Source organism: Malaya genurostris, chromosome 3 (genome assembly GCF_030247185.1).
Source record: "Malaya genurostris strain Urasoe2022 chromosome 3, Malgen_1.1, whole genome shotgun sequence".
Taxonomy (NCBI): Eukaryota; Metazoa; Arthropoda; class Insecta; order Diptera; family Culicidae; genus Malaya; species Malaya genurostris.
The window spans coordinates 225,424,173-225,439,506 of NC_080572.1; the positions used below are offsets into that span (position 1 = coordinate 225,424,173).

At 38.2% G+C, this 15,334-nt stretch overlaps 1 protein-coding gene across 17 annotated transcripts in view; it reads right to left on the reverse strand.

Annotated features, from left to right (window-relative positions):
- The window catches only part of LOC131438010 (calcium-binding protein E63-1), a 202,747-nt gene that overhangs the window by 21,352 nt on the left and 166,061 nt on the right, over positions 1-15,334 (reverse strand). For all 17 annotated transcript variants that reach the window (XM_058607751.1, XM_058607750.1, XM_058607752.1 and 14 more), the window contains one exon: positions 11,818-11,961. In XM_058607751.1, coding sequence (XP_058463734.1) covers positions 11,818-11,961 — 144 coding nt within the window. The remainder of the gene's footprint in view (positions 1-11,817; positions 11,962-15,334) is intronic.

Below are 15,334 nucleotides of genomic sequence, written 5' to 3' on the forward strand. Positions count from 1 at the left end.
GAAAGAGATAGACGTTATCACTCCACTTGGTGGATTAAGAATAGGTTTTTTTTATTTTCTATGGTTAACCAGAACTTTGTGAAATTGGGAAGGAAAACAATTCAATTTCATACTACTTCATATTACGTACTCACGTTTCTCACGTCACTGGTGTGACCGATTTGCACAAGCTCAGGGTAAAATGAAATGGGAACCCCCGATCGCCAATATTCAGATTCATTGCGCCATTTTTATGGTTGTTTTTCAGTTTAGTACATAATGTTTGAATGCTTCGAGCTGGAGTAATGAAAATTATTTTTTGTAGTTTTCAAAAGGGTTTATCGTACGATATGCCCTAATCACATTATGACCCTGAATTGTTATTTTAAGAATTTTGAATTGGAAATAGTAAATAATTTAATATTAGCGAAAGATTATCAACTCTTCATTTTTACATTACAGTACCCAATCTCTAATCAATATAAAATCAGACATCCAGATGTCAACTGACAGCTAAGGTTGAGTAGATACTCGAACGCACATGTCGAGTGAAGCTTATTGCCGCATATTTCATTATAACCATGACTGTCAGCAAACAATTACGAACTGTGGTGCAGATTCTATGAAACCGTACGAGACTGATGACTGCATGCAGGAGTATCAATCATGTTGAAAGCCCCAGTCAGTGGTTCCCGTTTAATTTAATTGGATTTGTTTCTAATTAATTTTCATCGTTCCGGTTTACGCCTTCGTGCTTCCGCACTGGCGAGGGTCTTTTGATAACGATTGCCCGATTGGGACCAGTTTGGATCCGGCGGTTATCCGTGCTGTTGACAGATCTGGGTTTATTTTTTTCTTCTGTTTAAAAGAGAAGGTAAACATATTATTTTTCGAGGAAGCAAAAGTTCTGATTACAAAATATACGAAGCAATTGACAAAAGTGCGTTGAAACTTTTGCTTCTTGCTCGAGCTATCGGAAGTCTCCAAATTGAATTTAACAAAGAAGAACCAATTTTTTTGTCAAAGATAGTATAATCTATTCTAGCATTTTCCAGAAAAGTGAGTTCGGTCACCTTCAGCAAAGGTTATCTTTCGAGCGAATGAATGTTCTATTCTAAATTACTGAACAATTTACCTAATAAATCGTGAACCATTTCTTGTAACCTTTACATCATTTCAATCCACGTGATTGATTCTGTACAGGTACATACATGTTTCAGTGACCTGCATTCTTCGCTTACGTGCCTGTTGGTTCTCTAGAATGCACAACTCTTTTCACCAAAGCTACCACCCCGTGTAAGGTTTGTCGGCAACATTTTCATGAGCTGATTGTTGTTCTGTATCTGTCACAGACCGCCACTATAGGAATTATGTTGCCTGCTCTATTCGTGCTCACATATAACTAGGTATAGGCATACTAAAGTAACCAATTGTTCTGAGCGGTGGTTTCATTCAATAACACTTGGTTCGGAAGTTACGTCCGTGCGCGTGTGGGCACGATATACTTACTAACTATTATCGGTTTAATGACTTACACGTGACTAAAAACAGAACATTGTTCTAGTTGTGGCATATGGTATCCTATGCTGAATATTTTCATTAAACGATTAATTTATCCAATTAATTTTTAAGCACATCCAATTAGTACAAAATTAAATCATTAATCATGGGCAAACCTGTTCCAAATACTGTACTCTAAAAAAATGCAACTGAAATGATCACCAAAAACTCATTTCAGTCCGAAATGTATTTATGGTATTTTTAGAGCATATATAAACTCATATTAGCTATGTTTTTGCGAATTTGGTTTATTCAACTTGCTCTTCTAGGTTAAATGCCCCCCAACTTGGACTGAACTCTACCCATCAAATCCTGGGCAATATTCATGACATCTTGGACTCCTCTTTTATCTACTCTTTTCATCAAATCCTTGTCATTTTTGAAGACCTTTCCTGTTTTCCGGAGCTTACCCTTCATAAACGTTTAGGCTCAACATCGATGGCCGGATTAACGAAAGGGCACGATGCTAAATTAAGCCAACACAGAGTGGCAACTTCATTGGAATGAAAGAAGGACAGCAGTCAATTTTGGAGGCATTCTGCTTTGTATATTTCGCCGTCGATGGTGTCGTTTGTTATGTTCGTCTTGCTGAATTCGCCGCACCCACAGATCGCCTGCCACACCGATATTCGATATTCTTTCTGCAGAACTTTTCCGGAACATCTGGCCGTTGTTAAGGCCTGGAATCTGATTGGTGTTCGCTTTAATGTATGTCTTATCGACCATTATGATGCATTTCTGTTGCACCAACCACTCGCGGTACAATTTCCTGGCTACAGCATTCAGGTGAAACGTGCCACCGAATTTTTTATCGAATCACTTCATATTTGGAAGCCGCCTCGATAACCACTTGACCGATTGTTGCGAAATTTTGTACACGTAAACTCTGAACTGAGTTTATTTGAATTTCATCGATTTAGCGACAAAATCTGGACACTCCTAAATACGTATGTATATCTCTGGAAATGTTTCAACAACGCGTGAAATATTTCGCAGAATTATGAACACTGAACGTTGTCTGTTCATTGTGTAAAATCAATTTTTGGCGATGGCGTCGAAAGAAAAGAAAGCGCGTAATGTAAGAAAACTTGCCAAAAAGCTTGATTTTCCTGCAAGCGCTGTTCATGATGCTTTTAAATCTTTCAATACAAAAAAAAAAAAAAACGGATCGTCCAAGGTGAAAATTGTACCGAACCATAATGATAAACAGAATGTGAATACACCCAAACCTCCTTTAACGAACCTTAAATGTAGGCTTACATACTCACTCGTCTGCATATATGTGTAAATATTTATACATACAAATGATCGCTTTTACTTCACCAATATTTATATGTATTAAGAGATACAAATATTTCACACATGTGTACGTATTTTAATACATATATACATATATAAGTTACGTAAATGGAGGTTTGGGTGTATTAGTGAACATGGACGATGAAAATTATGTACTTGAAGACTTTGAGCAACTTCCCGGAATTTCGTAGAAGCATTTCAGGATGAAGAAAAAGACCAAATTTCGCAAAAAAACATTTGGTTAGGCAAGAAATATGTAGCTTTGGCCGAGCTTCATCACTACCGAAACGGTAAACGAGGAAATATACCGCGAATAATGCTTAAGGAAGCGATTGTTATCGTTCCTACGCAGTCATGACTCCCCCTCGCTATTCTGGTCACTATGCCAAAGATGTTTTGGAATTGTATAAAGCGAGTGTAGTCCTTGTTGTATCGAAAAAGGCGAATCTTCCTAATTGCCCGCAGTTGCAACCTATCGAGCTGCATTAGGCTCTAGTGAAGAGAGAAGAAGATGTGGAACAAAAGCAGCTAAACCGATTGCAGTCTGAAGTCCGTACTCTGAAGTCTGAAGTCCGTACTCTCTGTCCGTACTAGATTGAAGTCTGCATAGGCCTTAAGGGCAGTAGTAAACTCAAAAGTCCGTGTAGTTTCTTCATCCAGCCATATTTAGTAACTGTAATTAGTTTCAAGATTACTAATAATTCACAATTAAATGAATAAAAAAATGCATCTGGGATTGAATTATCCAACTTCCAAATTTAATCTGTCCAGATTTGGTCGCGAACAAGCTTTCAATCATAGTTTCATTCCCTCTCGAATTGTTTGCCGCTTCTCTCCATGTATGAATCATAAATTGTAGCACTCGTGCATTCATACTGATTTCCGCGATAAATTGAAAACTATTTGCGAACTGGTGAAGCTGAGATCAAAAATTTTTCCAACCTTAATGGCCAATTGCCTAGCGAGGTGCTCAAATATGAATGAGAGATACTAGCTAGAGTCCTTAACTGAATTTCTAAGATTTGAGACGAAAAGTCCCATCTTCAAAAACTACAGCGCAACGTTGAACACCGCCAAAAATTAGTATTTGTAATGCTACAGCGGGATTTACTGGAGCCCGCATCACTACGGAACACATATTCGTGATAAGACACGCCTCATCTTGACTTCAAAGCGTTTTGAAATATAATCGATCGAGAACAGCTATGGCAGATTATGTACGAATACGGTTTTTGGATGAACTGACGCGATTTGGCTTCGCTGACGAAGCTGGTATTGTGATACGTAACTTTGTTAAGATGAAGGAAACATACATCGGACTGAAAGTCGAAGCTAGGCGCATCGGAATGGTAATAAATGCATCGAAAACAACATAAAGAGAGTACGGACTCAAAATTGCATGACATGAAAATATTCGGTAAAACTCATTTATTCAACAGATCTCTAAACTTTCAGGGATTCAAATCAAAGATATCAATTTCAATACCATATCTTAATGTACAAACCTTTCTACTAATACAACTCATAAGATTTTGTACAATGTTATGACCAACATTATTTTTTTACGTGGAAATCCATTTTTACCTATTTCATATAGAAAGGTTTTGCAATCACCGTGAAAACCGACTTTTAAACCGATGCTCGGATGACCGAGTATCATATGCCATTTGACTCAGTTCGTCGAGTATGCAAAATGCCTGTGTAGTACGTGTGTATGTAACAAAAACGTGCACTCGATTTTCTCGGAGATCACTGGACTTATTTTCACAAACTTAGATTTAAATGAAAGGTCTCTTGGTTCCATAACCTGCTATTGAGTTTTATCCAGATCGAACTTCCAGTTGGAGAGTAACAGGGTAAAATGTGTAAAGCCATAAAATAAAGTGCACTCTATTTTCTCAAAGACTCAAATACCAATTTCCACAAACTTAGGTTTAAATGAAAGAAATTCTTTACGTTTCGTCTTCGGCTCGTCAGTGCAGAGCAACTCAAATTAAACTGCTTAGTGCAAACTTAAATAGTTCCGCTTGAACCGTTTAGCAGGCGTAAATTTAACGATACTTGCGAAACACTTTTTTTAAATTGCGCCGAAGCGCAATGTTTTTCGTGACGTCCCGAAGGATATGAACGGGCGGCCAACAGATTTTAATCATTTAGGAGTTTGGCTAAAAGCCATTTTTGTGCGATGGGCACACGTTACGTCTTCTTAAAGGTTCAAGTTGAACTGTTTAAATTTGCACTAAGCAGTTCAATTTGAACTGCTCTGCATTGACGAGCCGAAGACGAAACATAAAGGATTGTGAAAACGGTTATGTGCCCATATCACTAAAATGGCTTTTAGGCCAAACTCCTAAATAATCATTTTAATGAAAGGTTTTAGAATTCCGATCAACTTAACCGAATTTTACCCGGATACGACCGGATAAGTATAAAAAAATCACATTCAATAACGTGTTAAATACATTCAACTATCAGTATAATTCTTCAATCGGAGGGACGGGTATAGCATAATGGGTTAGCCTTTCACGTGGCCCATCTGGGTTCGATCCCCAACCCTGCAAATAGGTTCAGAAAGTCTCCCTGGTTTCGGGCTTTTTCAGGGGGCCCGGGAATTTGAACATTTAAAATTGTTCTCATAACAAACTTTGCTGACCAAAAAACGAGAAGAGGTTTTGATATATCGTTTATTGACCCCGACTTTCACGGTTTTTATAACAAAAGTAAGTTGAAAAAAGTTGATTGCAACATGAAATCAACGCTGTAACCTGTTTTTGCCAGTATGAATAGAATATACACCCAAACCTCCATTTACGAACACTTTTTATACGTTACCTCTTTTTACGTACCTCTTTTTACGAATCAAATCCCAAATAACGTAATCTTTTTTTACGAACCAAATCCCAAATAACGTAAACTTTTTTTACGAACCTACTTCGTAAAAAGAGGTTTTGTCATTCATCGAAAGCGATTTTCGACTTCATGGAAACTTCTACAATACGGGTATTTTTGGAACGGGTTTAAAGAGTAGATTCCGGAAAATGATGTTTGAAGTATTTTGGAAATCCAAGATGGCGACTTCCGGTTGATTGATATTCCTCGAAAACCCTTGCAATATGGGTATTTTCGGAACGGAATTGATGAGTAGATGTCGGAAAATGATGTTTGAAGTGGTTCTGAAATCCAAGATGGCGACTTCCGGTCTGTTGATATTCCTTGAAACCCATACAATATGGGTATTTTCGGAACGGGGTTAATGAGTAGATGTCGGAGAACGATATTTGAGGTGGTTCTTAAATCCAAGATGGCGACTTCAGGTTGATTGAAATTCCTTGAAAACCCTTGCAATATGGGTATTTTCGGAACGGAATTGATGAGTAGATGTCGGAAAATGATGTTTGAGGTAGTTTTGAAATTCAAGATGGCGACTTCCGGTTTTTTAATATTCCTTGAAATCCCTTACAATATGGGTATTTTCGGAACGTGGTTAATGAGTAGATATCAGAAAATCTTAAATCCTAAATCCAAGATGGCGACTTCCGGTTGATGGATATTCCTTGAAAACCCTTGCAATATGGGTATTTTCGGAACGGAATTGATGATTAGATGTCGGAAAATGATGTTTGAAGTGGTTCTGAAAACCAAGATGGCGACTTCCGACTTTTTTAATATTCCTTGAAAACCCTTACAATATGGATATTTTCGGAACGGTATAGTGTTTTAAAGGAATACCAAGTTAAAGGAAAATTGCAAAAACTTTCAAAAGATACTAATAAACCGGAAGTCACTGCTTTGCATTTCAAAACCACCTCAAATATAATTTTCGGACGTCTACTTTTAAATCTCTTTCCGAAAGTACCCATATTGTAAGGGGTTTCAAGGAATATCAACAAATCGGAAGTTACCATCTTGGATTTAAGAACCAGCTCAAACATCGTTTTCTGAGAACTACTCATAAATCCCGTTCCGAAAATACCCATATTCTAAGGGTTTTCAAGGAATATCAAGAAACCGGAAGTTGCCATCTTGGATCTAAGAACCACCTCAAACATTGTTTTCTAACATCTACTCATCAATCCCGTTCTGAAAATACCTATTATGTAAGGGTTTTCAGGGAATATCATGAAACCGGAAGTCACCATATTGGATGTCAGAACCACCTCAAACATCGTTTTCTGATATCTACTCATCAATCCCGTTCCAAAAATATCCATATTGTAAAGGTTTTCAAGGAATATCAACAAACCGGAAGTAGCCATCTTGAATTTCAAAACTACCTCAAACATCGTTCTCTGACATCTACTCATCAATCCCGTTCCGAAAATACCCATATTGGAAAGGTTTTCAAGAAATATCAAGAAACCGGAAGTCGCCATCTTGGATTTCAGAACTACTTCAATCATCGTTTTCTGATATCTACTCATTCACCCCGTTCCGAAAATACCCATATTGTAAGGGTTTTCAAGGAATATCAACAAACCGGAAGTCGCCATCTTGAATTTCAAAACTACCTCAAACATCGTTTTCTGACTTCTACTCATCAATTTCGTTCCGAAAACATCCATATTGTAAGGGTTTTCAAGGAATATCAATAAACCGGAAGCCGCCATCTTGGATTTTGAAACGAGCCCGAACATCATTTTCTTGCACTTACTCTTCACATCCGTTCCGAAAATAAACATATGATGCGTGGTTTCCACAATAATCACACAAAACTTTTTTTACGAAGTAAATTCCAAATAACGTAAACTTCTTTTACGAACCAAATCCCAAATAACGTAAACTTTTTTTACGAACTACCTCTTTTTACGAACCCCCGTTTAGTTCGTAAATGGAGGTTTCGGTGTAAATGTATTCCGATATAGTAATACAAAAATCAGACATTTTATACTATATATTTTTCTTTTAAATTAGGCTCAAAATTGTTTCGATTCATAGGTTTTGCTAGTTGTGGCCAAACGAGTAGATTCTGGTAATACTGATTCCCAGTTCCCGATTTCGGATCACTATCAAGTGCACAAAAAACGGAATTCATTTCATTTTTTCAGAGACGTCGGAGTAGATATTCACACATTAGATTCGAATGAACGGTCTCATTGACTGCGATTGACTTTTGTTTGGATCCGACTTCCGGTTCTGGAACAACAATGTTGAGTGTGCTCAAAAATATAAACTGTCATTCAAGGGAAAATTTCTATAAAAATGACTCATAAATTCATAAATTGAAAATGTTATGTTAGTGTATACAAAACAAACCTTTTATATTCTTATACAAAATTCGGGGAAAAGTATATTGAATAATCCGTTAGCAATATTTGAGAAAACATGAGGCATCATTACACCACTAGATGGGTTAAAACAGAGTTTTCTTCATATTTTCATCCGATTATGCTTCCTTCGCATGTTTTTGAAATGCCTGTTTCATGATGGCCCTCTTCGATTGACCGCTTTCCGGTGCGTTCGGGAGATTGCAGACTTTCAGCACGAAGTTGAATTCATTAGCCTTGTACCACTTCAAACCATCCTGCGAATAACGGCACGATTGTGCTTATTGATCGTATCGATGTTCACAAATGGGATGCTCCGCTTTCCACATGAGCAAATAGATTACTAAGTCATGCATTTTTTTTGGCAAACTATGTCATCTTCTGGTTTCTAACGTCTTCTGAGACATGAAACTCATGATGGACAACGAAGAATAGGAGTCCCCGAAGCTACCGGAAGTCTGCTATGTGATTTTCCTACCGTATTTATTTATTTATTTTATGCCGCTGCTGTCCTTCCGACTCTAACTTCGCAACGATTGCAAAACTACTACTGTTACTTACTCAATGGTTACATTACACATTGAACTAGCTTCATCCAACATTCTTATTGAAAATAAGAACAAAGTTGCGGACGTTTGAAAGTGTTGCCATTTTAGTCCGGACACACTTAACCCCAATTCTTGAGCTCAGTAAAATACCGAGAGAGACCGGCAATACACAATTTTTCTGATTGCTCAGTAATCAGTATTATAGATTCGTTCAGTAGATTTACTGATATTTCGGCAAAGTTCATCTTTTTGCCGAGATTTGGCAAAATTTTCTGCTAAACTCATCGGTGATTAACAATTATCCCAAGATTAACAAATGCGTTTGCCATAATATGTGTTAGCTTTTGCCTAAATTCGGCTAGACATCTGTCATTTACGTTCTACATTTTCGCTTGACACTACGCAGTTATTTTCTGATAAAATATTCCAGAGAAAATTTCCGGTGGCCATTAGGCCATTTGTCTAAAAGGAAGATGGGAGGATCTACGATCTATTCAGTAAGTATAGTAACTACAATTTATTGGTGATTATGTAAAGAAAGCTTCCTTTTTTTCTTCCAGATCCTGCTTTTCTTCATAATAGCTTATGTCGAAGAACTTCTACGACGTGTCAATCAACATATTCGGGGCTTAGTACTCGTACATAGGTAATGTAATGTATATTTTTTGTATGTTTATACGGAAATAAATTGCAACCTTGATCCCCAACTGAATGTTTACAACAAAAAAAAAACGTATTCTTGGTTTACCTTCAATTGCTAAAAGCTCAGTAATTTGTAAATCTCACTTCGTTGTTTTTTATTCCAAACATTCGGTAATGGTTATGCCGAACAGACAGTAAACTTTTTCCTGACATTTTCGGTAATAACTGAGGTTTGTCAAACTTGAGGTTGCCGAGACTCTGCAATTTTATCTTTTGCCGAGATAATTACCGAGTACTCGGCAGTGCAAATCTCGGTAATTATTTTGCCGTGATTCAGCGAAAAAAAAGTTTGTACAGAAACACTACGCATCCCACCACGAATACGAGGTTGTTACTTATGTATTTAGTCTAGAAATGAAAACAGTATTATATTTGATCGGAAATGGGTTTATTGTTTTTCAGAATATTCCCCTAGATGATCAGTACAATTTTGCATAAGCTTGAATCGATTTTCATAACATTTTGTCTACTCTTCTTGAGGTACCCCCATAACATGGTTTTTGAACACTTCAACAGCTTCTTCGGGAGTATTGAATCGCTCTCCACCCAGTTTATTTTTCACGTAAGAGAACAAAAAGAAGTCGTTAGGGGCCAAGTCAGAACTATACGGCGGGTGGCCCATCAATTTGACGCTTTGAGTGCTCAAATATTCGGTTGTTTGAGCCGATGTGTGAGAGTTGAATAATGATTTTGCGTATTGTGTTTATTTTCTTATTTCACGAAAAACTTCTGGCAAACAAATGGTGGTATAACAATCAGAATTTACGGTCTTACGATCCTCTAAAGCAAAGGTAGCAAAGGTATGTCCGTTTATACCGAAAAAACAAGTGATCATTTTTTTAAGTGCTTCGAGCGCAACAAAAGTTGGATTTGGTTCTTCTTGGAACACCCATACAGTCGATTGCTGTTTAGTTTCGGGCTCACATGAGTAAATCCCTGTTTCGCCACCTGGCGATCCTCCTTTATCAGATTTTTCACAGCATCAATGTTTTCTGACAAAACAACTGATTTTGGATGACCTTCTTTGAATTAATTGACAAACGGCAAATCGGTTCGTTATATCAGTTACAGTCGCTCAGAATGGTGCTACACTGGCAAAAGTCGAACTAAGTTGATTGGAGCACTCTTGTCTTGATAATCCACGACGAAAATCGTAATGAATCATTGCACGAAAACGTTCACGATTCAATTCATTTTTTTTGCTGAGGTAAAAGTTTCAAACCACTGTAAATAAAATAAACAGCGCTCAAATGACAGAATGTTCTGAAGTTGGTAATGGTTAAAAATGTCAAACTTTATGATGAAAACGTCAAATCCAGTGGGCAACACTTAGTGTTGCCAAGGCTAAATACATCACTGGTGATCGCTGATTTCAGAGAAATACAAAAACGTATTTTAGCAGGAAATCGTGCGTACTTTTGACTCAGGAAAAAACCTTTGGATCCAGTAAACGCCACCGCCACCACATGAAATTGATCATCTATAATACGCTTATTGATCTGAACTACGAATTGCAACAGTTTCTTGGAGAAGCAACCTATCATACGTTCAGCAAGAGTTGGGCGACTATGATGAGCTTGGCATGCCATCGGGACTCAGGACGGCAAATCAGTAAAAATGGTTCCTGAATCTGATCCAGTAGGCATAAAAAAAAGAAGAGCACAGCGAGTAAGGTGGATTGTTCAAGTGGATGGTGATTTATGGAGTTTCTGTGCCTTGAGTGGCAAGGACCGTGCCAGTTGAGCCCATTTGTTCTGAAGAATCGTGTTGTTCAAGATTTGAGTTGGAATGATAATATAATTGAGTTTATCATTTCCTGAGTATATCTTATTATGAAATCAACTGATAGAATTCCCTAAAATCATTGTCCCGTGAAAAATGGGAGGGTAAACATACCGGTTAATGCGATAAAGATAATACTTTATTAATATAATTAGAACAAATGCCCAAAACGAAACACAATTCACCAAAAACCCGTTTGCTCATTAGTGACAAAAAGGACTCTGACAAAGTGTTGATTCGGCGAAGGAGAACGCTTAACGACAGCCCAGTTTTTTATATTTCGGTACTAACATGTGATTAGGGCATATCGTGCGATATGCCCTTTTGAAAGTTACGAAAAATAATGCTCATTACTCAAGTTTTAAACATGAAATTCAAGCATATTGCGCACAATTTTGTAGATTGGGCTTCTATCTACGAGATTATATCGATTATTGTGTAAATGGTGGTTGTAGAGCCGAGCAATGAGCATTATATTTTGTAACATTCGCAAGGGCCTATGGTGCGATATGCCCTAATCACATGTTACTACCGATTTGTTATTTAATTACCGTTCGTGAAATCGTTCTGGTCTTCCCCATGAGAAACGATACACAGATAGATTTGCAATGCAGTAATGAATAGCATGTGTATCCAAAATCTCGTTTAGGTGTCCCCTGAGTGTTTCTGCTTATAGAACTTACCTGTTCGGCTGGCTTCCCGCAGCAGGTCGTCAATGAGCTCGTCGCGCACGTGAATACCCAGGTTCCGCAGCATGAACTGCAGTTCCTCGGGTGTCACGTGGCCATCTTGATCTCGGTCCAATAGGTCAAATGCTGTCCGCAAATCTGTGTGTTGTAAGGCAGAAAAGAGAAATACAGAGAAAGTTAGAACCATCTGTACGAGTAAAAGGTAGTGAGTGAACGTGATTATGGTTTCAATGAAAGGACCAGCCGAAAGGTTGGTTTGGTTGAGTTGATAAAAAAGCACATTCACCAGAAGACGGATTCCTCCGAGTTCACAATGGATTTACACGGAGTGTGAAGCTTCTCGGAATGAATGAGTGTAGAAAAATGCTTTCCACATGATAAAAAAAATCGATTGAATCACCGGTTCGAGAAGGATGACGGTGACATACCTTACGCTCTCCATCTTATTGATAAAGCTTTGCATTAGCATAAAAATTCCAAAGATGTACTAACTGACGTCTCCTGCTACCCTCATGGATCGTTTTCTGCCAGCAGTTGAAATCTCATGAGGCTCCGGAATCTTCTTCCCGTCTAGACCGATATGTATCAATATGTGCAAGGAACCGTAAACAAACCAGCCGTCATTGGCACCCACTCCCATAATCAAATTGTAAATTGAAGCATCTGAAGCGAAAGGAGTATCTTCCAACACTTTTCACGTGAGTAGAATATAGCTTTAGATGCAATTAAAGTTGATGTGTGGCTGAACACGTGTTCATTAGGAGTAGTTTTCGATTATTGACCAGCGTTTCAACTAATATTGTTTTACAATTTATACAAAATTTTGATGCGGATGGGGAAACGTGTTACCCATCGCTCTCCATCCGTCTTCAAAAGAATAAGTAATGCCACACAGCAAGTTGAATACGATAAATCTGTCGATGACATGTAAAATTTCTTGGGAGAAATATTCTTCATCTCAAAAACTTCTTCGATTCTTTTTCCCATTGACCGTTTTTCCCGCTCATCGTTTTGCTTAAGCAAACAAAGTCGAAATAATTAGTAGCCATTAATCAACATCATTATTTCCTCTTCCACGACACTTTCTATGTTCACTCTTGCTGTAGTGACCACCATGTAGAGTACTGAATCGGTTGTCCAAAGAACATCAATTATACCATTTTATGACAAGGGTATTTTTGGATTTCCAATCAATTTAAAATGATCTTCTCTATGTCGTGTTAGTAAATTGGCGGACCTGGCTCTTGAACCTGACATTTAAATGTGACGTTTAGCAAAAGGGACACGCAGTAAATTGATAGCTAAGCCAGTACGGCTGTGTCAAGTTGTAAAACAATTATGAAAATGAAGCTGATGCGTTAATTTATCCACGGACATTTAGGTTCCCATCGAAAAAAGTCTCATCGGTTTCAAGTTCGCTTAAGTTTGTTTATATTCTTTTGGATTGAAAACGGGCTTTCAGTCAACATTTCTTTGTTATTCGTCTTCAAATTATTTTTGCCTTGCATTGCTGGAAGTAAATAATTCATAATGAAGAAAAAATGCCTTTCTCATACAGGTAACCATGGTGTGAACCGACTTTTTCAAGTTTAGGAGTGTCAACCCAGTCCCTCGAGATCGCAAAGTGTATGTATGTGTATATATTAATAAATTAATTGACTTTGCAGTCCTAGTACCAAGCACAGCGAAGCATGCTTGGTTTCGTCTAATCAATTGGACTTGTGTTTTCACATGCAGGATAGTTTAATTGGTAAAACAATTTCCCCGGTTAGGAGTTAGCTACGGGTTCGAGTCCCGTCTCTTCGGTAACATTTTCGCGGTTTGCATTACATAATTGCATTCACATGTCAAGTTTCCAATCCGTTTTCCCCGTTAGATACTGATTAAATTTGGTAAATTCAACTTTTGATCATTGAGTATCACCAGACCCTGTCAGCTTGGAGCAAAATCAATCTTCAGTTCAGCAACGCCATCGCACGGTGTCACATTCAACATATCATGTCAATTGTATGGGTGCGCAGTGCTACTATTTTGGCGCGCACGAATTTGACATTTCTCTTCCCTACTTCTGTGTACGAGATTCGAAGCGAAGTAGGGAAGGGTAGGGTAGGGCGCCATGCTCGCAAAAAATGTTGTTGCCAATGATTTGTTCGGGAAATGTGAGAGCTGGATATCTTGTTAATATGATGTCTTTGGTATCACCAAATCTTATAATCAAGAACTGTCAAACAACAAACATTTTTCAGTTGCTGTGAGCTAGAAGAATGTAAAAACTTTTCTTAATTATTTTGGAAAAAATTTTACATTCTAACTAATTGTATGGGGCTGATAGTCGAATAGCTCTGGTGAACACATCATTGTAAATTTTTTAGTTAGTATTTATGGAAAAGTAAAAAAAAAATCAAAAACATACTAAAATAGTTTATGCTATTAATTTTACCAAAGAGTTAGGTTATACCGAAGGTCTTCAAAAATTGGATCACTCAACGCTCGGGAATCAATTCAACTTTCAAACTGACTACCGAACGGTCAGCTATTGAAAATTCGCGATAAGAACTATCGAATTCTGTTCTTCTTCTTTCTAAGGAGTGTATCGATAGGTAGTTAGCAACATTCAAACAGTTATTACTCTGAAATGGCTTAATTTTTTGCAGCGTGTTTTGCGGTGACATGTTTGTTTATATGTCAATAACAGCTGCGCAATCGATTGGTTTCGGTAAGGTTTATTGTTCAATGATGAGTCGAATTGATCCGGAAACGCGAAAGAAAATTCGGCACACTTGGTGCTCAGAAAGTGGTGTCACGTACAACGAAATTGCAAAACGGGTGAAAGTGCACCACACCAGTGTCAAAAATATTATCGAGAAGTTCGGTAAGACCCTTTCCATGAAGGATTTGCCCCGATCCGGTAGGAAAACGGGTCCCAGCCAGCCTGGCCGGGACCTCAAAGTGGTTGAGTACATCAGGAAAAACCAATCGGCGTCGACGCGGGATTTGGCCAAGCAGTTCAACACCAGCATCGGGATGATTCAACGGATCAAAGTTCGGAACTCCCTGAAAACGTACAACAAACAGAAGGTACCGAAAAAGTCCCTGGTATAGCAAGTTCAGGCCAAAACAAGAGCGCGAAAACTGTATAACCGGATTCTACAGAATAAAGACGGATGCATCCTGATCGACGCCGAAACCTACGCCAAGGAAGAGCGCTGCCCGGACCGCAATATTATACGAAATCGGTGTACCAGGACACTGACACCACGATGGCGATGGAAAAGTTTGGGCAGAAGGTGTTGGTCTGGCAAGCAATTTGTAACTGTGGTTTGCGGTCGTCAATTTTCTTCACGAAGGGCACAATTAACGCCAAGGTGTACGAGGAAGAATGTTTGAAGAAGCGAATGCTGCCACTGTACAAAAAGCATAAGGCTCCTCCTCTCTTATGGCCGGTTTGGCTTCAGCCATCTCCGTTCTACAGTGGTTGTCAAAAAATAATGTACAATTCGTGGAAAAGGAC